Here is a 26,443-nt window from a genome sequence, read left to right as displayed (position 1 = left end):
TGAGTTGTCAGCCAAATATATATACAGGGTGTCTATAATTAAACTGACAGTGCTCACAGTGTTCTGTAGCGCTATCTATTTGCGAGAATAACACCACATTTTGTAGGAAGATTAAACAAGACGGGGGACGAAGGATTCCGCGAAAAAACAAATTAGTTCCAAAAGTCACCACTAGGGGAATATTTGGCGCTGTGTAATAGAAAATAGAGTGTTAACAAATGCAAATCAATACGAAAATTACCTTTTATTTTGCATTCAAATGAGGTTCTGTGTGGCTGCCATTGTTGTGGATCACATATTGCATTCTGTGCACAGTATGCACAACAGCAGAAAGTAACATGTCTGCAGGAATCTCCCATACAGTCCGTGATATGTTATCCTTCAACGTAGTCAGGTCCTGGACCACTCCTTGATAGACCTTGGACTTGAGGTAACCCCATAGCCAGAAGTTGCATGGGGTAAGATCAGGTGACCGAGGTGGCCATGCAGTTGGAAAGTAGCGGCTAATGACTCTTTCTGTTGTGAATTTCTGTCGTAGCATCTGTTGCACCCGGACAGCATCGTGTGGAGGGGCTCCATCTTGCATGAAAATGATTTCCCCCCAGGCATTGTCTTTGCTGAAGTGCCAGAGTGACAAAGCTGTTCAACATGTGGCGATATTTCTCTCCGTTAACAGAACAGGTTTCCGGTCCTGTCAGGGTAATGTTCTCATAGAAGAATGAACCTGTGATAAATTCTGCTGTGAACCCACACCAAACAGTTACCTTTGGTGAATGTAAGGGAATTGCTGTGACTGCATGTGGTGATTTGTCATCCCAAATTCGGCAGTTCTGGGTATTCACAGTTCCATTCAGGTAAAAGTGGGCCTCGTCTCCCCATAAGATTTTCCACGGCCAAGCATCATCCACCTCCATTCTGGCAAGAAAGGTGAGAGCAAAAGTCAATCGCTTAGCATGGTCAGGGTATAGTAACTCCTGTACATGGCTGATCTTTTACGGATAGAAGTGGATAAAAGTTGATAATCTTTCGTAAGATTTTCCGTACCGTACTGTAAGGCATATCCATATTCCGACCTACTCCACGAGTGCTAGAGCTATCAGCAATATTGTCTGGTCCTCTGTCGACAATCGCCGTGGAAACTGCTTTGATTGTATCCTGTTGTACTGGTTATTGTCCTCTGCCTAACTGAACCTTCAGAGAACCTGTTTTCTCAAACGTTGCAACCATTGCTTTTAGCCCATTAACTGACACAAGACTGTTACCTTTACGCATTTTTTTTTTTTTTTTTTACGTTCTAAAAGCATGAAGAATGGCTGACGCGTTGCACTGGTTGAGGTAAAAGAATTTTACCAGTAAGGCATGCTCAACTAAAGAAGGAGACATTGCACATAAATTTTCAATCTGATTGATTCGAAACGTAACACGTTACCTTTTAAAACCCAAGCAGCTGGCAATGTGCGAATGGATGTAATGTGAAATTTGAATAAAGAACTTCTTCTGCTGCTCAGCGTACGTGATATTACAGATCACAAGACTTTATCGGTGTTTATGTAGATTTTATGCTTTTTTAAAAGTGTTGCCATATTGCACTTGAACTAAATCAGAAAATGTGCATAATAAAAGGTAATTTTATTTCATATTAATTTGCATTTGTTAACATTCGATTTTCTATTACACAGCACCAAATATTTCCCTAGCGGTGACTTTTGGAACTAATTTTTTTTCGTGGAATCCTTCGTTCCCCATCTTGTTTAATCTTCCTACAAAATGTGGCATCATTCTTGCAAATAGATCGCGCTACAGAACACTGTGAGCACTGTCAGTTTAATTATGGCCACCCGGTATATATACACATATACTATATGTAATATAATATAGAAACATTTCTTTCCTTCCCTAACAGAGTCTAGAAATGGTGAATATTGATTAAAATACCTGCTTCTTTTTTTTTAAGAAAGCAGTTGTTTTAATCAATATTAAAATGTATGTGTGGTAAATGTGATTTTTCTCAGACTAACTGACATTCCTGCTTGTCCCATTCAAAACCTTCTTACCCAGGGAAGTGGCATCATGGCCATTGATGGTACAATATCACATTTTCATCCCTTGAATGGGGTTGTGGATGTTAGGAGATTTCTATCTGGCCTAAACAATAACAGAAGCTTCAATGTTGCTCTGTTTAATATCATCTTACATTTTAACCGCTTGCCTGATTATCCCGAGTTATCTCGGGTACGTATATATTGCAGTTAATTATTATCCCAAGAAAACTCGGGAGATGCAGAATTTGTTAGTACGATTTCTTTTATCACGGCTTTACTCGGTCAGGAGGAAATGAAAGGAAATATTCAGCTTTGATTGGCAGTTTGCCAAATTTTGTTGGTTGTGCGGTTCTTTTGGAGGCACTAGTCGCGTGTTTCCCTATTGTATAGTATACGTTGGCTTGTGGATTAGTAATGTATAAAGAAGGATGCATGCGTTGGAAAAAAATAAAATAATGGCGATGATGGAAGATAGCGAAAGCGATGATTTTTCAGATAGTGATTATGAAAAGGTGGGGAAAAAATTTAAAAAAATCAAATCCAACGAGACAGTGTACTTTGTGCTCCCGTGAAAGAGATTCCAGTGGTAAGCCAGTAAGAAAAGAGACCAGATACCAGTGTAGGACGTCAGGTATCACTCTATGTTGTCCCTTGTTTCAAAAACTATCATACAAAGATTAATATTTAACTTTTTTTTCGTTTGCCCGAGATAACTCGGGATAGTAAACTAATGTTAAAAATAAATGCTTTTACACCTTCAAAAAATTCAACTTAAAACCTACATATTTTGATTTGTTTCATTTTGTTGTATTTAATAATAAAATGAAAAAATGTGATGATTTTTTGCAATTTTTTCAAAAAAATTTGTAAGGGAAGCAGTTAAACTGATGATCTAAAGTTTGAAATCACTGAAGTCCTGGATCTTGGACTTTTTTCCTAATCAAGTCTGGTGAAATTTTTACTTGAATTTGTTTCTTTCTATGTGCATATGATTTCATACTGTACAGCCGATTGGGGAGGGGGGGAATGCTTTCAATAATCTGTGCTCTGAGATTTTTTTAATTAATATTTTTTTCAAAAAAATATATGTGGATTATTCAAGTAAATACAGGAATTTATAAACAATAGTATACATTCATTGTTAAAAAAATTTTAATTCATTGTTAAAAAAAATCTCTGCTACTTAATATTAACCCGATATTAAATTGCATGATAATATAGTCAGCTTAATTTACTAACATAAACCAGTTTAGTTGGTTTCTATTCACTACCTCCTATGAAAAACTATATAATGTTCATTTTTAATACTGTATTTATAATTGTTTTTATCTTATTCTTTGCTAAATTGGTTTCAAAGAATATAATTTTTAAATACTTATTTTATTTTTATAGTTTTGAAAGGATAAAATTTGAAGTTATGGACTACCTCAAATCAGAAGAAGAATATGAACGCAAATTAAGACGTAAACATGTAAATATTTCTTTTGTTATTTATATACTTAGAATTAGGATTATTTTTAAATACACCATTTTACTGTATTTTTTAAACACATTATTATGAAAACACTTGTTTTCACCCTTGAGCTGGCATGGTTCTTTTTAGCACATTTTCCTCCATTACTTTCAGCATAGAAAAAGTCTAGTAAATAACTACACCAAATGAAGGATTAATAAATTCTGTCTCTCTCTCTCTCTCTATATATATATATATATATATATAAGATATAATAAAATACAATGGCTATGTTAAATTATTGGCGACCTCAAAATTGATTGTTATAAATTTTATATTCACACCCTAAGTTCATCTTTTTTCCCAAATTTGAGATCTTTCAATGTTACATAATGCTGCTTGACAAAAGAAACTAAAATAGAAAATTAACCAATCTCAGCTGAGCTGGTACACGTGCACCTACCTAGTATAAATAACTATTAACTATGTATTCTTTCTCTTTCTCTCCTTCACCCTCCTGATGACAGCCTGTCGCTTAGCCTCAGCTAGCTAATTAGATGTAATAGCGTATCTTAAATTATGAGGCATGTTTAGCACCCCTTGTCTTCCGTTAGTTATGAAGATATGTATTAAGAAATTCGTCATTCAAAATTAAATGATGTTTATAAAAAAAAAATTTGCTGCACTAGGAAATAATTGACAACCTCAAAATTGACTATTCTAGATTTTATGGTCTCCCATATTTGAGATCTTTCCATGTTACATAACGCTGCTTGAAAAGGGAAATAAAACCTAAAATTAACCAATCACAGCTTAGCTGTACATATGCACCTATGTAGTATAAATACTGATTTGCGAGTAATTGCATCATTCCTTTTCCTAACTTCTGCCATGCAAAAATCTCTGTGCTTCTATGTTTTCCTGATGCTTACATCGTACTTTTAAAACTCATGTACACTGCTCAAAAAAAAAAAAAAAAAAAAATGGGACAGTGCTATATCTCCCATTCTACTGGGGGGGATTCACGAAATTCAAATTGCGTTCTTAATGTCTCAAAAGCGCGACTTAGGATATATATTAGATTTATATATAGCACTATTCTAACATAGGTATTTTGACACAAAATCGGACTTTTTCTGAAATAACATACCAATTTTTTTACATATTTCGATTCTACGACTCAAATTATGCCAGAATACCAAGTTTTGTAATTATCGTACGAGTAGTTTTTGAAATATTAGCTCTCAAAATTTTAGCTCCTCAATGTTAATTGAATTTGGCAAATATTTATTTATATCTCTTTTTTTATTAAACTTTTTTGATTTTTTCTCTCACATTTCGAAATTTAGGTTCATTCCAAATAAAATTTACCCATTTTTTGTGTTTTATTTTTTAAATTTCTATTTTTAAATAATTTTTATAAATTTTTCGAAAAAAATTTTGAATTATAACCTATAAAATTTTTACCATCATCTTAAAGTAGGTATATTTTTAAGCATATCTGCAAAAAATTAGACTTTTTTATTCAAAATTTTCTAAGATATACACAAATTTACATATTTTCGCATTTTGAAATTTGGTATCTTTTTTTTGAGCAATAATAACGCCAAATGTGGTCTATGGATTTTTGTTACACTGTATTGCCACAGCTATTTTTAACCTTAAATTTCAAGTAAAATTTTACGGAGAATTAATTATATGACATTTATTACATGATGCATAATAAATATTTATTAATACTATATGAAAAGCTATTTTTTTAAATAAATTTTTTAATATTTTTTTTTAAATTTCTCTTTTTTTTTTTTTTTTTTTTTTTAATAAGAGTAAATTTTTACCTTCGTTTTATCGTCTGCTACTACTTTACTTCGTTTAAATCGAATTGTCTAAAACTGAGAATTTTTGTTTGATGTTTATTTGAATTTTATGACATTAATTGCACAATTTATTTCTAAACAAACTGATGCTTTTGAAGTGGCTGAAAGAGCGGCTGGTACTATCATCCATATTTTTAAAGCACAGTATATTTTTATAGAAACATAAGATTTAGAATAATCATTTTTATAAAAGTCAAATTATGATATAAATATATAACCCTCTAGAGACTGAATTAATGGAAGTTCAATGGTTATGTTGAAATGATCTGTATCTACTTAATCGCTGGATAAGTCAGCAGATTCCGCAGACAAGTAAGAATAATTATATAAACGACACCCAACATTCTGAATTCAATTAACAACGAGGATAAAATTTTTATTAAATAATTCAAGAAATTTTAAAACATAAAAAATCAACTCATTTTTTATCCTAAAATGTATTTTTGTGCGTAGCGTATTTTCATTATTCTAATTTAAAATTCTAATAATTCTTAAAATTCTAATTTAGAACGTAATTGTCAAGAACCGATTCCTATTCATCAGTAATATAATAACTAATTATTATGGTTATTAATAAATCCTTCTTATAAAGTAATTGCAAATATTTCAAAAAACTGTCTGAATGCAAATATTTTTCTGTGCAAATATTTTTAATTTTATATTAATCAAGATTGCACACGATATTATTTATTTGCACTTCAATTCTTAACGCCAGTTCTAGTAGAAGTTACAAATCAATTATATTTAATTAAGGATTGGATTGGATTATTTAATTATGGCAAAGCACACGAGGGCTATCTGCCTAAAGGGAGGGATGCCTTCGTGGAGGACTTTCTAAGGGAAACTGGCTCGTATACACGTTACACATCGGGAAAACCACGAAAACACCCATGCAACCAGCCTGTTCGCGGGATTCAAACCTCGGACCGAACCTACCAGTGATCAGCATCTTTACCGCTCGGCCATTTGTGGGCCTTTATGAAATGGAAGGCGATAACTTTATTTAAAATGATTGTCAGAAATACCAAAATGTTTCGAAAAGTTGGATACTTTTTAATATACTTTCAGAATGCTTAAAGAAAAAGAGAAGAAAAATAAATTTTTTCGTAAAATTTAGTATTTGTATTTTTTTTTAATTTAAAACTTTTCAATGTTATGATATTTGATTCTTGCGATTTCAAAAATAAAATATTTGACTAAAATAGGAATAACATTTTAAGAAACCAAATGTAGGATAAAATTGTGTAAGGCAATGGGCACAATGATAAAACTGTTTAAAGCAGTGTGTGCAAGTCATCCTAAGTTAAAATGTCAGTTATACATCTCTCTTATTTATATATATCTTTTCTGAACGGAACATTGAAAGGCGTGTAAAACTGTGCTTTAATGTATTTTCTCTTTTAATACAGTATGTAGTTTTCAAATTCATCGTAGTCTGGGTTACAAAGTATTCTTCTGAAAGAAACGCAATTCAAATAAATAAAATCAAATTCTGAAAAATTGATATTAATAAATATATTTAAAATGCTCAGTTCGAAGGAATAAATAGAAAATTTTAAAAAAATTATCTGTAGAGACAATGCAACACAAACAATTAAAATAAAAGTATAAAAATTTAAAAATTACCTAAAATAATAACTATGACGAAAAATATATATAAAGAAAACTATTTGAAAAAAAAAAAAATAAATGCTGCACCTTTATTTACACAGTTCCAATAGGTAAATAGAAATTTTTAAAACTGTTATTCGAAAAAAAAAAAAAAAGTGCAACTTAAACAATTAAAATGAAATTCGAAAACGAAAAAATTACTTAAAATAATAAGTTATAATTAAAAATATAATATAAAGAATATTATTTGGAAAAAAGGAACGATGGTGACTTTTTTTCCTCTCACGGGAAAGGAAACTAGGTTGCCATATATTAAGAAATTCGCCAAGTGAAGTATCCTTGGTGCAAACTGACAAAAAAGTACCAACATAAATTTGTGAATTTCTCCGTAAATTTCGCTCCAAATTTTACAAAATTTCATATTTAGGCGTAATTTGAGTCGTAGAATCGAAATATGTAAAAAAATTGGTATGTTATTTCAGAAAAAGTTCGATTTTGTGTCAAAATACGTATGTTAGAATAGTGCTATATATAAATCTAATATATATCTTAAGTCGCGCTTTCGAGACATGAAAAACGCAATTTGAATTTTGTCAATCGGCCCAGTAGATCGGGAGATATAGGACTGTCCCATTTTTTTTTTTTGAGCAGTGTACATAAAAATTATTGTATTTAACTATGATCAAAAAAGTATATTGTCTACTAAGAAATTATTTGATAGACATGAAAAAAAAAAAGATTGTGCTACTTGAAGCTCAGTTTTGCTAGCTGTGTTATAATGCCTTCGTCCTCCGCCACTATGACTGCATTAAAATATCACACACACACATATATAGAGATATAAATTTCTTCCAGTTTTGTTAATGTATAATGCATAAAGTGAGATGGAAATATTTGGTTATTTTTTACCACTAACTGAAAATTCCTTCATATTATGAACTGTATAGTCCTGTCTACACGTAGCGATTTTCTCGGCCGACTTAGCTGGCCGACAATATCTGAGATAGCTCGCCTGTCCACATGGAACGATTTTCTCGTTAGTACAGGAATTCACTCAGCCAATCACTATGAAAGGAAGTGTTCACGCCCTCTACAGCATCACACTGTCTACGATTTGTAAGCAAAGTTTACGGTGTTGTCAAATAGTCAAAATAATGGATGACTATTTTAAATTGCTACTGTAGATACAGCTAAGATTTTGAACTTAGCTACTGCTACAGAAGGGGGGAAAATACGTTTGGACCGGAAATTGGGTCAAACGACGAGAAATTCATAGTCCCTTCGTAATACCCTGCTCCAAGAGTTGCGTATTGAAGATGTGGTACAATTCGGAAAGTATTTACGGATGATGCCACGTGATTTTGATTTTTTGCTAAATTTAGTTTGAAGGAAAATTTTAAAAAAATTATGCTTTTTCTTTGTGTACTGAGTACACAGATAACTCCTTTTTTATTTTATTTATTTATTTATTTATTTTTAAAATTTCACTTTCTGGCACTCCTATTTGTGCATTTAAATCTTGAAATAATAAAAAAAACATGTTTCAGAAAAAATAAGTAACTACTGTGCTTTAAATCAAAACCTTTATTAATGAATAAATAGACAATAATGTCATGAATATCAAACCAATATGAATAAAAAGTAGTAATAAAGAATAAAAATTACTACATTACAAAGCAACAGTGTAATTTCTGTGCAAAAATTTTAAATAAGAAATATCATAAAGGTGCAAAGTCTTAAGTAGTATATTTATTGAACATTAAAAAACTAATATCAGCATAATTAAATAACTAATAAAGTCTGAAAACTATGATCATATGACTCTATCAGTTAATCAGCGAATAAAATTTAACAATATTGTATTAAATTGGGCTGTAATTTGCTTTCACAAAATTCAATTAACACATAACTGAGTTTGTGACTTTCTTTTGACCAGTAGATCTAAAACACGGGCTAACAGTCATTAGAAAAATAAAGAGAAAGCCGATAAAATTCAATAAACACCCCCACCCGTAGGCGAAAAAATAAAACGCGACTTTTAAGTCATGCAGTTCGAATTTAGTGATGGAGAAACTAAATTAAAAAGTTCTTCCAGGCGCAGAAGGTCCAAAATTAAGGTGGGGATCGAACTCACAATCTCGATGCATGGAGAAGAAAACCTAATCTTCCCTTTACGACTAGGCTATGATCGCTTCTGTAGGAGGTGTCGGAAAAGCTATGTACTTCGTCACCTGATTAACTCCCATTTTCGGCAAAGTAAATTGAGTCTCTGCGCTGCTTTATTCTCGACTGGAGATTTTGCTTTTAGAATTTTTTCAATAAGTGCGACCATAGTTTCAAGTAGTTTCTGAATATTTTCTTCTAATACCCATGACATAGCGTCATTAATAGTTTTTGGAACTTTTCTTGGGGAAGTTAAAATAATTTTCACCCCAAATAGGAAATATTTAAATATATAAAGTAATGGGGAAGACGAAGCTTACCAAAATAAGATAATCCCTTAATTTTTTATTTTTAAAATTGACATTACTCGTGTCCCACAACACAACATTTTCTCTATAGAAATCTATTAGTTGAGTTTCGCTCCAACGAAATGCAGCCATGTTTATTATTCCAAATGAGGAGAAAAGCACGTGATCACTCAAAGCAATCTTATTGGCTAGAGACTCCGGTTTTATCATACGCTAGTGAGCAGTGAACACCAGTTCTTAAATCGCGGCAGAGAACATGACCTGATTTTTGGCGCATGTGCAGATCCTTAATCCAAATTGTTGCTCTATGAGAAATTCAGCCAAGAAAATCGTTTCGTGTAGACTGTCGAATGATATTAAAGCTAAATTCCTTCATTTGAAAATAAACAGCCCCTTTTAACATATGAATCCCTTTCTTGCAGGTTTTACTAATTACCCAAATTAGTCTTAAATCATCAAAGTGTTTTTTTTTTTTTTTTTTTTTTTTTTTTTTTTTTTTTTTTTTATTATTATTATTATTATTATTATTTTATTTATTGCATTAGAAATATAAGATGAACATGATTTGGTTTTCTAGAATATTAGCAATTTTACCAAAAACGTATTTAAAAAATCTGATTTTATTTTCCATCTGAGTGTTTAGCAGTTTTATTTCATCCCCCACACCTCTAAGGAATCATAAGCTGATTAATGCTGACTACAAAAGTATCAAAAGTTTTTTTAATAAAGTAAAAAATAAAATATCTTGCAAATTTAAAGAATTTCTTATTTCATTTGTAGCTATGAATATTTCTTTTATCCAGAACTTATTTGAAATTATTGGATGCAAACAATATTTCACTATTTATTTGATTTAATAACTAAGCTAATTAACTGCACACAAAGGTGAAAGTGTTTGTTTCCAAATAATAATCGCAGATGTGTATGTTTGTCATGCAATTTTTTGCTTTTCTGTGTAGTAGAAAAAAAGAAGACTTCAATTTATTACTTGTGCCATAGTAATATTGTTTTAATCAAAAATTATCTGTACTTTATTTGAACAATAACATTTTAACATTTAAACAAAGTTTTCCTGCTCACTCTTTTTGTTCACTGATAAGCAAGTGTAAGTAGAGCTAGTGTAAGACTCCAGTTTGATACCCAGTGAGAGCATGGATTTATTTTTCATATTTTTTCCTAAAAATAATAATTCTAAAGTTTCAAAAATGGGAACAATAGTTTAATGCTCTTAATGTGTTTTATTTAACGCAAGTTTTGTATTCGCAGTTTAAATTTTTTTTCAAAATATTATAAGTAAATACAGCTAATGCATATTTTCCTTGAATATTTCTTATCAGTGTTACTTTCAATGCCTAATACAGAAACTTAAAATTTTATATATATATATATACTTGTATAATTTGGCATTTAACATTTAATTAAATTTAATTTTTCTTTGATTAGAAGACTAAGATTTCCTTCTCAGTGTTTTCACACATTTATGAATTTTATGTTTCCTCTATTAAGATTATTTACCAGACTTAACAATATTCTTAAATTTTATTTTCAATATACAGTCCATAATCCAGACGTCCATTATCAAGAATGATCTATAATCCGGACCTCAAAGTCACAAACATTTTTTTTTTTTTGTATGCTTTACGCATGCGCGTTAATGTATAACGGACAGTATAAGCTAGGCTAAAATTATATTTACTGATTTTAAGGCATTTAAGTTAATGTTGCAGATTGCGCTGTTCCTTAATCTTCTAATTGGATCCAGCTTATTATTTTTTGCAGAGCATTTTTATAAAAATTAAGCTTGAACTTTCGATTATGTCAAAAAGAGTTTCCATTTCTGGAAAAGGATCTACAAAGCGAAAGCATGTTTTAATGTCCATCAACAAAAAGTGGAATTGCTGCAAAAAATGGATTAATTACAAGATTGAACAGTGGATTTGTAACTGAAAAACTGATTGAACAGTGGAGTTGTAACTTTGTAACTGAAAAAGAAATTATGTCTGTTTATATAATTAAAGAGAAAGTATTAGCACAAAAAATGAAGCAACTTAAACAACTTACATTGATAGAAATGTTTAATAAAGTAAACAAATAAATATTAAGCTTTTTTTTTTTTTTTTCGTAAATTTTGATACCCTTTAGATCATAATTGCTCGTTATTTCATATGTTACAGTTTCATATTTTTAATTGTATAATTTCTGCATGCCATCTTACCAGATCTAAATTGATAATCTATAATCTGAAAAAACCCCTAATACGGAATCGCCGAAGTCCTGAAGAGTCCGGATTACAGACCTTGTACTGTATAGCAGTAACGGTTTTGTAACTTTTTTGTAAAGTTCATTTATTAAATTTTGCTGAAATGCAACATCATTAGAGAATGCATGAAGCAGAAAATTCAACATTCTTTGCTTTCTTTATTATTTTATAAATTTTCATTTTCATCACTCATATTTAGCCAAAACTGTTGTAATATTTATTTTATTAAGTTTTGTGTTTAGAATGTAATATGTAAAAAAAATAGGATTGATCTTTATTGGGTCTATCCATAATTATAGGATTGCTGAGTTGTAGTCTGTATTCAATGCATGATTTATGATGCAAATTTATACAAAAAACATGAAATGTCTCGATTGAGGGAAACTAATATATGTAGTTGTGTATATAATAAGTAGTTGTATATATATATATATAATAAGCTTTTTAAAAAACATATAAATATGTTAATGTACTAAAGAAAAATAACTTATATATTTTAATAGGAGCAAGACCTTAAATAATTCTCTTTGCAAAATTCAATTTATAAAATATTTGACCAAAATATGAATAAGATATTAAAAAAAACTAAAAGTAGTGTATTAAAATTGTGTAAAGCAATGTATGCAACTCATCATAAATTAAAATATCGGTTATACATCTTTCTCATTTATACATCTTATCTTTTTTTAACACTGCATTGAAAAACATATTAACTGTGCTTTACTATGTTTTCTCTTTCAATATAAGCAGTTTTCATATGCATCGAAGTTTGGGTCACAAAGTATTCTTTCGAAAGAAATGCAATTCAAATAAATACAATCAATTTCTGGAAACGTTATATTAATAAATATACTTAGATCGAAGGAATAAATAGAAAATTTTAAAATAATGATTTGAATAATGAGAATTCCACCATGCATTGAAATTTAATTCTAAAAAGGGAAGTCATCAAAAAATAACAACTATGATTAAAAAATATATTTGAAAATTATTTGAAAGAATAAATGATGCTCCTTTTTTTTTTTCTACTCATGTGCAATGAAAGGGAAAATGAAAGTTGTCATAAATTAATTTTCACCAAGGCGCAAATTGAAAAAATGTGCCAAGATAAATTTTTGAATTTCTCCATAAGTCTGTAAGAATCGAAATATGGGAAAAAATCGGTATTTCATTTCAGAAAAAGCTCAATTTTTGTATCAAAATACGTATGTTAGAATCATACTATATGTGAACCTAATATATATATATTGTTGCAAAATACTCAGCGGCTGCAGGATGAGATAGCTTCCCCGCAAAGCAGATGAAAAATTATGGGCTTAGAGTTGTCAGAAAGTGGCACAAAACAGCAATGTTGCCAAATTTAGCACAAAACCCCACATTTGGTGATATTTGGTGACAAACTTGGCAATGTCATAGACCGAGCGAAAACAAGAAAATTCTCAAGCGCATTCTTAGCGGTTTTCTCGAGAATATTCTCGAAGGTAAGTTAGAGCTGTATTACACCCTGCCTCTACAGGGAGAAAGTAGTGTCTTGAGTTCAGAGATTAGCTTGAGAGTAATCGACCAAGTCGGGAACTGTACTTTAGTGCTGTGCCATGAAGCTGTCTTCATCGTTATAGCCTGAAGGCTGAGTTGCTGATTGTTTCTGCATGTTAGTCGTAGTTTTTTTATGAGTGTAAACATGTTTTTGGAATTGTCTTGTGTAATAGTGCTTACTGGCAAATAAATTGTGTTTTGATTCTTCATCGAATATTATTGTTAATTACTCCAAGTCCCCGAACCGGTAGAATGCAACAATATCCTATGTTGCGCTTTTTAAACATGAAAAACTAGTTTGGTTTTCGTTAATTGTCCCAGTACAATAGCGAATATAGAACTTTTGTTTGGGAGGGGAGTATCTGCACATGAATACCAGGATATAAGGAAAGATAAAACTTGGTGCATAAAAGATGTAGTGACTGATTAAGCCCTCCCCCCTTTTTCTTTTTAAGTCCAAAGGGGCTTTGTCCCTGAAGGACTATTGTTTTCATTTTGCATTGATTCACTATATATGTCCGTTTCACTTTTCAAACTGTTGCCACCTAATGTTAGTACCCTGCATTATATTTGAAGATATTAAATATTAAATAATGAAGAATCTGCATAAATATATGTATATTTCTCGCATTGTGATAAAACAGTGGTACATAGAACCATCAAATTTTGAATTACGTAATCCTACTGCGAATAAGGGCATATGGAAGCCCAAATTTGAAATTTGGAATTTGTTTTATTATCAATTTCATATTTTGCAATGAATTTTTGATTAACAAACTCAAGGATTTCAAAGCGAGCAATGGCAATGTTTTACAGAAAAAACATTTTTATCTCCGCGCCAGACTCTGTATCGTAAATTCTAAAGATGTGCTCAATTTAAAAAAACTATTTTGCGGTATTGCTCTTGAACTGAATTTTATGGTTTAAGTGCGAAGATTGTCATAGTTAATAAATAAAGGTAACAGACAAAATGTTAAAAAAAGGCCCTTTGGACATAATTAAAAATATGTTTTTTTTTTTTTTTTTTTTTTTTTTTTTTTTTTTTTTTTTTGCGGGGGGGGGGGTGTATTTTTGAGAATTATAATATGAATGAACATATTGTAATGGGTTCAATCTGTGTGCCCTTCTTGATTATGTTTGTATCTTTTTTATATTTTGTGGCAATATGATTTATGAACAAGAGAAATGAATTGTGTTACATTAATAAGACAGCAAGCAAGAGCAGAAATATGATGTTCTCTAGGATGAAAATTAGTTTCAAAGTGATTTCAGTTATGGTTCTGAAATTTTCTTATTAACTATCAATAAAAAGTTTCAGTTCCAGTTGAAATCTTATACATTGGTGTATTTATGTAAGTGCTTGCATCACTAGCATTACGTAAGAATAATTTAATAAGGATTAATATATAGATTATAGAGATTTATTATAAGCAGTTACTATTTTTGCAAATACAGTTTATAGAGATTTATTATAAGTAGTTACTATTTTTGCAAAGGGGAAATAACTAAATTAAAATGGAGAGTTAAGGACCTGTTACAGGTTAAGACTTAGAATTTTGCTTAACATACTTTTTAGCTTTCATGTATAAATTTTAGTGCTAAGTTAGAAATAATATATTCCATAACAAGATTGTAAATAATAACAAAATTGTTGGAAATAAAAGAGTGATAATTCATTCCTGAAAAATAATTAGTCAGTTAAAATAATTTCATTGATAACTTGTAATGCAAACGAAACAAAAATTAGCTTTTTAAAATAAAATAAGCTTTTTTTAAAAACTCATCAAATAATTAATAAATTAAAAGTGTAACCAATCCTTTAACATAAACTGTTGGACTAACTGTGACAACAAGGGTGCACTCTGGTGAATAGCCAGAGAAGTACTTCAGTAAAAGCCAAGTGTCTAACTTGATAGGTTGTATCAGACTCTTGCTCTGCAATTTTCTTATAAAGTTAAATGTAATGCTCATGTGTAACTTAAACCTGTTAATAAATACTTGTTACACTATACCGGACTCTTCTAAGACCGTATCTAAAACGACCCCCTCACAAAAGAATAAATATAATTTATCATATAGTGTAATGGGAACAAGAGTTTAAATAATTCTCTAAGCAAAATTCATCTATAATTTTATATCATGATTAATAAAAGTGTGGGTATTAGTAACAAGATCTAATCATCGAATTGCGTATCAAAAGTATAAGCCATTTACATTATAAATTTATTAAGAATGCCTCATGCTTTTATTATTTGCAATATAAAATTGCAGATGAAATTTTTAAATATAACCATTTAATCTCTTTTTCCTATTAAACTATATGATATTATTTTTTTATTTAATGGCTAAATCTTACAACTTTAAAATTATGCAAACTAATTTACACAACTGGTTCAGGATAAATGATATGTTTGAAAAGCATTTTATGGCAACAAACTTTTTATTTTTATTTATTTATTTTTTATCTTCATGCCATTTATATCAGTATTCTAAAAGAACAATTTTGAGCCAAAAGCATACCAATTAAGAACAGATAGCATAAAACAAAGCTTCTAGTATTTTAAGTTCTCAAAAACTGTATTAATTTCTTTAATTTTTAAATTATGTGTTTATTTTTTTAGGAAAAAGCTGTTGAAAAGTACTTCTGCAATGTGAAAATGGTTATAGAAAGTGCTATAAGCTCTGTGGTAATAATAAATATTATTATGTTTATCTATTTTATATTTAACACTAGAAAGATGAATACCATCCATTTTGATGGATTCAGATATACTTTTGAGCGCTAGTTCTTTCTTTGTGGGCTTAAGCTACTGAAGTTTGATGACTTTCATCATATGTATATATATACATATATATATATGCAAATACCTAAATATTAATAACAAACAGAACTAAAAGTAAGCAAAATGTATACTACTCACACATTTCAGTTTGAAAGTTTACCACCATTTCGAATGTTTAACACTTTTAGAAGGACTGGGAGAATTGAATAGTAAGTTATTTATTTTCATTCAGTTTGCTTTTATTGCATTAGTTTTGGGCATTTACACAAAATGGTTTTTAAATTTTTGCTGTTGATTAATTTTTTTAAAATTATAATAAAAAGAGAATGACTTTAAGTAACTAAGCCCAGTTATTAATTGTAAAAAGACCTGTTTTTTGTTACTAAATATTTTTTGTACTTGGCGATTTCTTATTTTTCCACTTTTTGAGTTTTGATAGTCAGTATTTTTTTGTTTATTTTTGTAGTATAATTTTTGCTTAGTTTTAGTTCTTTTCGTTTTTAATACTTATATCAGTATTCTGAAAGTATTTGCCATTTTTATTTTGCTTAAGAGTATGTATTTGGTTTTCTGAGAGTGCAAATGCATGTAGGAGAAGCTCTGAACTCATTTGGCACGCATTGTAATATTATCAGATTTGAACGAAAGTTTACCTCAAATATCGTCTGCACAAACAATTCTCGTTGGCATATTTAATAATATTTTGTTGAACAATTTTTGGCATTTGAAAGAAAGAGACTTGCTTTGAAACAGTGTGTTGTGAAATTTGTAAAAAAATATCATTGTCATTAAGTACAAGGTGTCTGAAATTTAACTATCACACTACCTGATTACAGCCATCATTTACTTGCAGTTCTGTTGCAAAAAGTCAGCTCCAGAATGTCACCAAATCATGTTTACAGTTTTAGGTATTAATGTTGTATCATATAAAGCTGTAAACGTTTATTATCTAAAGTCCAAAAACAAGTACTATAAAATTCAAGAAGCAGAGCAAGCTCCCTGGCCTGCTGATGTTGATGAGTCCCGCTTGTGAAAGAAGATCAGTATGCAACAAACTTGAGAGCTTGCTAAGTTAGTTAAAAGCTAGACGCTAGTGCCATGTCCATTAGTCGCACTATGTATGGCATAAACTTCAAGTTGAATTGCTGAGTGCCGCATGAGCTGACTCAAGCAGGTAAGGACAGACATGTTCACGCCTGCACTTATCTGCTTGAATATCAATGCAAGGACAAAATTCTGGACCGGATTGTCACTTGTGATGAAAAGTGGATTTACTTCAACAACACAGGTCGAAAATGAATTTGGTCTGCATCCGGTGAGCCTGTCGACAGTGTCACAAAGCGCAATTTAGCTAACAAAAAGATCATGCTTTGTATCTGGTGGGATTGCCGTGGATTTTATTCAGAAAGAGTATTTGGAAAAAGGTAAAACCCTCGACAGTAAGGTGTACAGCAAGATGCTTGTCTGTGTTGATGCTGCTATCAAGGAAAAACATTGTACTGAGTTCTGGCACAAAAAGATAATGTTCCATCAAGTTAATGCAAGAACATATGTTTCTGCATTCACCAGATGGACTATGTACAGACTCGAATGAATCTTTCACCACACACACCATATAGCCCCAACATTGCTCCTTCAGAGTTCTACCTTTTTCATTACAGCTTGAGCAGTTATACTTTTAAGTGGTTTCAGCTCACCATTCCTAGAAATCACTGCAAGTCTTCTCGGCCTTTTCTTTTAGGTTCTGCAAACTTTTCAATCGTGTGGATCTTCTTTGGATCAGGTGAAATGCCTTTATCAGGCAGTACATGTCCTAAATAAGTTGCAGGGGTCCGAGATAGCTGTGTCTTCTCTATGTTAAATTTTAGATTAGCACTTCTGGCTATCATAAGAGTCTTCCGCTACAACTTGCAATGTTCTTCGACAGACGATGATCGTAGGACTAAATCATCAAAATATGGATTTATCTCATTCTCATTGCTAGAAATCTCCTCCATGGCCCTTTGAAATTCCTCAGGTGCATTGTTCATACCAAAAGGAAGAACCAAAAATTTGAATCTTCCCCAGGGCATTTTAAATGTTGTCAAGTATGATGACTCCTGACTCAACATGAGGTGCGACATTTTCTTTTATTTTTATCTTTACTGTGCGAATTAGTTTTCCCACAAACAGTAAACACATCTGCAAATTCCTGTATCACTTGCTCTGGTGTCTCTTCATTTTCTTTCTTTTCCTGCTTGACTTGATACACTCTCCAATCAGACCCAAGTCTTGACAAGCCTGAAGACCCAAAATAGGAGACGATTCCAGAGTGGTTACCAGAAATTTGAGAGTTTTTGTCAATTTTTTAGTTTTACATGTAAGGTAGCACTCACCTAATATTGGTACTTGGTTGTGACTATAATCCAGTACTGGTTGTTTATTTTTCTTAATTATCAGCTTCTCACTCCACTTTAACAATTCACTCTTGGGTATAATGTTGATTTGAGCTCCAGTATCTAATTTGAAGTTCATGTCATTCTTATTTACAGTGATCTTTTGGTACCAGACTGATGCTTTATTTGAATCAACCGCGTCAGCAGTTTGTACTTCCTTTAGGTAAATAAACTCCGAGTGGCTATCTTTCATACGTTCAACGACATGCACTCTCTGTTTTGGTTTGGCGCGACACATTTTCGCCCAGTGATTTTTTCCACTGCACTTTCGGCAGACCGTTCTGAAAGCAGTGCACTTCTTTAGCTCATGTTTTCGCCCACATTGCTTGCACTCTTTTACTTGCATTATTTGTGCGGGATTTGATCAATGTTTGTTTTTTCTAAGGGCGTCTGTGGAGATTTTGTTCTCGTTCATTTCAGTGGCTTGTGCTTTGCTATGTTCGCCCACCTTGTGTTCACTGATGATATTTTGCAGCATCTTTTTCGCTCTATTTGTCTCTCGTATTAGCCATTCTTGTAATGCTTTATCTGAGATGCCTTGCACTATCTTATCACGGAGCATTCTATCTTGCGCTTGCCCATAGTTGCAATCTACTATTGCACATCATAGCCTTGAGTAAAATTTCTCTCCTTTCTCTTGCTCTATTTCCAGAAACTTGAATGATGCGTAAATCTGATTTTGATAATCTGCAAAATATTTGTTGAATTCTTGTAGTACTTGTTTCAATGACACTTCACTGCAGCCCGCTTCTGGCTTCAAATCAAACAATCGATATTGCTTTTTTAATCTGTCACAGCAAACATGTCAAAAAAGGCACAGTTTTTGTGCTTTCCAATTCTTGGCTATATCTTAATGCCTCGAAGTCTTCCTTCCAGTGTCTCCAAGCTACAGAAGGGTTCAATCCAGCGTCAAACAGTGACAACGTGGGCGGGTTATGCGCCATTTTTTATTCCAAGTTTTTCAAATCCACGTAATCCTTAAAATATTAATTTATGCATTAAATTCGTGAGCATGGTTAACTCTGACAACATGTTATATATGTTGACTCGTCAAACATAGATAAATTACTGTTTATTTATAAAATTAAATTAGATTACTTATACATAAGATAGACAATGATGCTACATGGTTGGCGGTAAGTGACGAGAGTGTGTCGCAGCACAAATACCGTGCACTTGCCTGACTAGTCAGGTTAGAGGCACTGCCATTTATAGGCAAGCAAAGTAATTAATATCTAACAGCTATCAAGGAAAAATGTTGTACTGAGTTCTGGCACAAAAAAGATAATATTCCATCAAGTTAATGCAAGAACACGTTTCTGCATTCACCAGATGGACTATGTACAGACTCGAATGAAATCTTTCACCATATAGCCCTGACATCGCCCCTTCAGAGTTTTACCTTTTTCACACCTGCAGCTACATCTTGCTGGTGCTATCTTCTATTCTGCTCAGGATGTCAGAAATGAAGTTGTTGTGGACTCGCAGCCACCAATTTTCTGTACAAAAGGCTTTGAAAAACTACCAAACCGGGAGAAAATCATAGATTTGGGTGTTGATTACTACCTGCACTAAAGATACTACTTTAATGTTTTTTTTTTTTTTTCCCCTAACTTTATTGAGAACTTTTTTGGCTCAAAAGATTCATCATTACAACCAGATAATTTTAATTTGCAAAATTTGTTAAAAACGGTTTCAAGTCACACATTTAGGTCTAGAGGAATGAAACATGTATTCAAAACTCATTAATCGCTCAGGTTTAGGGCTTCAAATACTGTCCCTTTGACAAGTTCTGCTTGAAATGGTAAAAAAGTTCCCCCCCCCAAGGTTTTCACGTGTACTTTTCATTTTAATTTTAGTACACCTTTAAACTTTTTCGGCTCAGCTTTCCCATGCAATAGACTTACCAGTAATTACTTCATTACTTTTTAGATAGGATAATCAGGATTCCCTTTTTCTCAGCAAGCCTTTTATCTCCTTGAAAGATGGATATGTAAGATAAAAATATGTAAATATGCTTTATAATTTCATTTGGTGATAATCTTTTGATTCCTTTTTACTTCCTTGTATGTAGTAAAAAGGAAGTATTGTAATCGCGAAATATTTCACATGTCATATTTCGACGAAAATGTTCATTTTGACCGCTATCGAATGAAATTTAACGATGTTTTTCCATGACTTCTGTACGTAAGGACAGAATAAAGGACCCTTTTCCCCCCAAAAAAATTATAAAATTGATTTGAAATGAATTCTGAAGAGAAATTTTTTAAGTGCGGCTAAACCTACTTTTTGATTACCATGGCAGCCATGTTTGTTTACATTTGAAACTTAGCAGAATAATGAATTTGCTGCCAATCTATCAAAACTAAACTTTGCAACAACAAAGTAATGTCTTCTTTTATTATTGCAAATTAAATTATGCTTAATTTAAGTCTGGAATTATCATTTAAGTTATTAGCTTGTTTTTGCATAGAAACTGTAATTTTAATTGTAAAAATTGTTTTTTAATTGTAGTAACTGTACTTGGTGTTTTATGTTTTTCCATATCTTTCAATTTTTAAAGAAAATATTTTGAATTTTTGTGTATTTTTTCCTTATTGGGAAGTGAGAACTGAATTAATTAGTAGTGCATGCACATTAGGTAAGCAGTGCTGAATCGTCTGTGAAAAACTGTTTCTTTTTTACTTGTTTAATTTCTTTTATACATCGTTTTAGCTTTATTATAATATTTGAATAGAATATGTGGTAATTCTTCAGATGATATAATTTTTTGCACTTATAATTTTTGTGAGTTATAAAATGAATGAGATGTAATGCTGTTAAGTGAATCTGCCAAAGTGTCGCTATGATAAATAAATATAATGAACTTTAAAGAGTGCATTTATCCTATTGTGGTTTATGCGCTATCAAGAAAGTAGATTTAATTCAAAATTCATTAACTGTTAATTCAATATGTTTAAATGAAATACAGAAAAATTGCATATAATTTAATATTCCGTATAAGGAAGTTATGTGTTGTACACATCAGATTTTTTTTACTTCCTTGTAAGAAGTAAAGGAAGTACTATAATCACTACAAATTCTGGGTATCACATTTCAGCGAAAATATCCATTTTGACCGCTGTCGAATTCAATGATGCTTCTGTGTGACATCTGTACATAAGAACAGAATAAAGGACCCCTTTTCCCCAAACGAATTATAAAACTACTTTATCTCACACAACTCAAAAACAAGTAGTCTCAGAATGTTGCAATTTTGTATATAGGACTGCTATAACATATAGTTGTACACCTCCCTTTTTAGTTGCAATCGACCGCACCAAAAAGTGTATAAATATATATATATCCACTGTGTTACTTAGCTTCATCAGCTCGTTTTTTTTTTTTTTTTTTTTTTTTTTTTTTTTTTTTTCATTCTTATTTGTTGGTAAATTGTGCATTTTTTGCTTAAAATTTATTGAATTATGTTGTTCTTATCTTCTGGTTAAAGTTTTTATGCCTTTAGTCAATATGCATGCAACAGTTGTAGAATTATCAACTATTTAAAAGTTGTTTACGTGCAGCTAAGCCTAATTTTTCTTACCATAACAGCCATATTTGTTTACATTTGAAACTTAGAATTTTGGAGAAGATGAAAACTTTCTTCGGCAGAAACTTAAAATGTCAACTAGTGATTCTAAAGTAGATGAAATTAAATACCAACAACCAATAAGTTGTTTTTGATTCAAAATATATTATTGGAATCTAGTGAAAAAATGTCATGTGTAAAGAGATATGTCGAAAAGGGGAAATATACAAGTTCAAGACAGTTATTTATCATCGGTAACTGTTAAAAGTACAACTGTTCATTGTCCCTAGGTTAATTCAATGCCTTATAGTCCTTTTTACACTTTAAGAGTTTATTGCATGAAAGACTCTCCTTCAATAAGTTTATGGAATAATCTGCAAGGACTTGCATATTTCAGTGACATAAATTCATGTGATACATAAAATAAAAAATAATGAGATTTATGAGAGTAAATAAATACTCTTTAGAGATCTCAGATATTACAAAGGAACTAATTTGCTCTTGTATCCTCTGTGTAGATAGATTCATTGAAAACTCGATTTCAGCATTACAAATTGAAGAGTAATAATGGTAACCATTATATTTATCTAAAATTTTATTGCTTTTTACTGTAGTCATTAAGACTGATAAAATTGCCATTAAGTTTTAAATTGCTGTTGATATGAGCTCAACATACATGCTAAATGCTTTACAATGCTTAGGATATGCAGAAACATATCCTAAACATGGATATGCAGAAACAATAAAGTAGAAATCTTACTACTTTCAGACTAATTTTTTTTTTTTTTTTTTTTTTTTTTGTATGTCTGATATAATTGGGAATATCACAGCAGATAAATTTTTCATTCCCCTTACTCTTGCTGATAAACTGAAGTTAAAAAAATCTGATGTGAATGCCACATGTCTTCCTCGTATGGCCTATTAAATTAAATACATTTTTTGCTGCATTTTAGACTTATTTACTTGAATTATTCTAACTCAATTAATCAAATTTCTCAAGACAAATTGAAAATGACATAAAAAATTTCAAATTTTCAGATTAAATATCCCGGTCAAGTTTTGTCATATGGGAGTCAAACTTCTTGTATTTTTATTTTTTCATAATGAGTATAAAATTTTCCCAAATGTAAGTATAGGAATCAGGAGATCGCATTAAAAGTTAGATTTCGTTATTTCTCAAAAATTTGTTTTTAAACTTTGACATTGCTAAAATATGAATGTTTTTGTTATTTAAAACACTTTCATAACACAGACACATTTGGTATGGCCCATTGCAGTAAAAAAAAGGGAGCACAAATTAGCCATCTCATATACAAAATTATAACGTTCCACGGTTAATTACTTTTAACTGGACCCCGTCCTGGGATCCACAAAGGGCCTGCCTCTCGGGGTAAGTGTGTCTAAGCTCCTGTGACCCTTTCCACAGTGGTGCAGACCACACAGTCCCTGTCCGGCTTGATAGAAAGCATGGGACAAAGTAGAAAAATGCTTGCAAAATGTTAGAAACATAAAAAGAATGCTGTGACTTTCTTTGCCTCCAGACACCATTCCATCGGCATCGAATATTTTCATCTTAGTGCCTTGTCTGCTCTGTCAGTCCCTGTCACAGGGACTGGGGGGGGGCAAACCCGAGAGGACTAGTTCGGCAATCTCTGATCTAGCTCCACAACAGCCAAGGGAACGGACATGACAGTATGGTTGCTGCTAAGCGAATCTACCTAGGTACAAGATCCTAGCCAGTAGCTTCACAGAGTTCTCTGCATTAAATCCCAGGGGAAGGGAATGTTCTTCTGTACAGACATTGTGCAGAAAAATTCATTCACATGTATTCGGGAGCTGTCAAAATATATATTTTCATTGAAATGTAATATGCAAAATTTTTTGAGATTATAATGCTTCCTTTACTTTGTACAAATAATTTAAAACACTAATTAAATTAGCATAATGAAACATTCAAAGCAAGAAATTTCTGATGCTTTGGAATATTCTGATCATCTCCTTAATTAAACTTTTATATTCAAGCACAATGATTGCACTTTGACTATATACCAGTACGAGAACAAAAATATATTAGTGTACTTTTCATCAAACTATTAAATTTTCATCAACTGTTACTCTTCAAACTGTTAAATTCTCTCATCAACTGTCACTCTCCATCAACATTTATTCACTCTTCATCAACCTGTTAAATACATAGATAATGGTAAAAACTGCACAGAAAGGAGATATTTTATTATTCTCTGAAGTATGATATTGACATTCTAGACAAAATGGCTAAAAACCTTTTAAGTAAATGCAAAAAGTCTCAGATGGCTAATGGATATGTGTTGTAACATTTTACATTGAGCTATAATCAATACTTGGATAGTGTATAAAAGGGTATGGGAAGTACAGCTCTTAAAAGAGATATTTTTGCTGCAAATTTTCTGAAGAACTTCAATGAAAACATATGATTGCCAATTGTATTTAATGCTGCATTCCAGTATGTATAAGTATCTGGTCAGGAATCAAAACAAAATATTCACGTACAGTGCCAAACTGGGAAATGCAATAAAAATAGAACTGTGTGTGTGTACATGTTACAAATGCACAAGGTCAGTTTGTAGAAAATGTAAAAATGCAGTAAAAGACATAATTTGCATTCAATTTATGAAAATGTCACTTGTTAGATCTCAATCAATAATAAGCAGACAGCTGAATATATCCTTTCTCTTAATGGTAGCAGTCGTATATATATATCGCTTCAAATTAATGTAGTTTATAAATTGTATTTTTTTATGTTAATTATATGTAATTTCATTAATATATTATCAATTTATAAGAAAGTAGCAGTTACAGATTGTCAAAATGATGGCTTTACTTTTTATTAAGAAGGGAAAATCACATCTTTCTGGTGTTAAACTCAAAGAAATATTATGGAAGAAAGTTTTACTTTAAATTATATCTTTTTCTTTAGGAGGAAAGGATATTATCAATCTTGAAGCATTCATTTAGAAAATGTGTGGAAATTATGCATTCCATTTAAGAAAAGAAAAATTAATTGCAGAGGCTGTTTGTATTAAAGATACTCATATTGATTGATATATAATTTTATTAAAATGTTTTAGAATTATATATATTGTATTACCAGTAGTAATAAGTAGTTTCAGTGAAACTAACTGTATGTATTTTGTAAGAAAATTCATTCATTAAATTTAACATTTTGTACAAAGATTAGTTTTTTTGGAATGTCTTACATAAACTACAAAATCAGTAACTTATTTTATAAATAATGGTTGTACTCATGAAGAGTATCTCTTTAATTAGATTATATTTAGTCTACTGCTGGAAATTTGATATCAATCAACTTTAAAAGTGAGGAACTTAAATACCAAAAATATTGTTACGTGCTTACAGTTTCACAATGGATTCAATGCACACAGAACCAATGATATCTTGATAAAATTTATTTTCCCAAAAGGAACACTTTACAGTTCTGGAACTTTCCACAAAAGTACTCGTAAGTTTTTCTCAATACGACAAAGCACAATCAGTAGTTACCACTTCAAACTATTAAGGATGTTAAACCCAATGTAATGCAAAGCACATCTGAAGAGCAAAGTTCACATCGAGATTTCTGAATACTCCAGATTTTTAACTAAAACTGATGCTGTATCCGATTTTATATAGCCCCTCCCGGCCACCAAGAAATTTCCAGTAATTTCAATTTTTCAAAATCGCTCAAAGATGTATACAGTTGTAGTCACATAGAAATCGCTCCAAAATGCCGTCAAACGATCCCGAAATTTGGTGACAAAAATTACTCGCCAAAACTGTCACCAGCTTGGCACTATCTGGCCAGTTTGTCAAGATAGCCATTTACCTTAATGTTAAATGGACTGATTTCGCTTCGATCCTGGAACAATATCGGCAGCTTTCTGGATAGCGTCTTCTAGACAAGCCATCGGCATTTCCATGTGATAATCCCTTCTGATAATTGATAGTGATATCTCATTTCTGGAGTTTGTATCCATCTGGCTATTTGGCATTCGGGATTCTTGAAATTTAAAAGCCAGGTCAATTATGTATGATCTGTGCGGTATACGTATTTTCTGCCATAGCGATAATGATGGAAGTGTTTTATCCCTTTAACTATGGCGAGCAACTCTTTTCTGGTGACACAGTAATTCATCTCTGGTTTAGATACACACTTGTTCCAGTATGCTACGACACGTTCTTGACCATTTACAGTCAAAAGTCTTTAATGCGGATTCGGCGGGACTTCGGTGATTCCAGATTATCAGTTTTTCCAAATTATAGATCATCAGTTTAAATCTGGTAAGATGGCATGCAGAAATTATAAAATTAAAAATATGAAACCGTAATTTATGAAATAAAGAGCACTTATGATCTAAAGGGTATCAAAAT

The 26,443-nt window shown here is 31.3% G+C and overlaps 1 protein-coding gene across 6 annotated transcripts in view; it reads left to right on the top strand.

The window, feature by feature from the left end:
• The window catches only part of LOC118185255 (uncharacterized), a 472,173-nt gene extending 446,924 nt beyond the window's left edge, over positions 1-25,249 (top strand). For all 6 annotated transcript variants that reach the window (XM_085816706.1, XM_085816708.1, XM_085816705.1 and 3 more), the window contains 3 exons: positions 3,435-3,513; positions 15,872-15,937; positions 24,993-25,249. In XM_085816706.1, the coding sequence (XP_085672832.1) occupies positions 3,435-3,513; positions 15,872-15,937; positions 24,993-25,061 (214 nt within the window). In that variant the 3' untranslated portion in view covers positions 25,062-25,249. The remainder of the gene's footprint in view (positions 1-3,434; positions 3,514-15,871; positions 15,938-24,992) is intronic.
• Positions 25,250-26,443: the final 1,194 nt, after the last annotated feature.

Source organism: Stegodyphus dumicola, chromosome 5 (assembly GCF_044657685.1).
Source record: "Stegodyphus dumicola isolate Sdum_Otavi_A_Nest chromosome 5, ASM4465768v1".
NCBI lineage: Eukaryota > Metazoa > Arthropoda > Arachnida > Araneae > Eresidae > Stegodyphus > Stegodyphus dumicola.
Note: the sequence above shows the minus strand (reverse complement) of the source record. Positions and strands in the feature narration are given on the sequence as shown.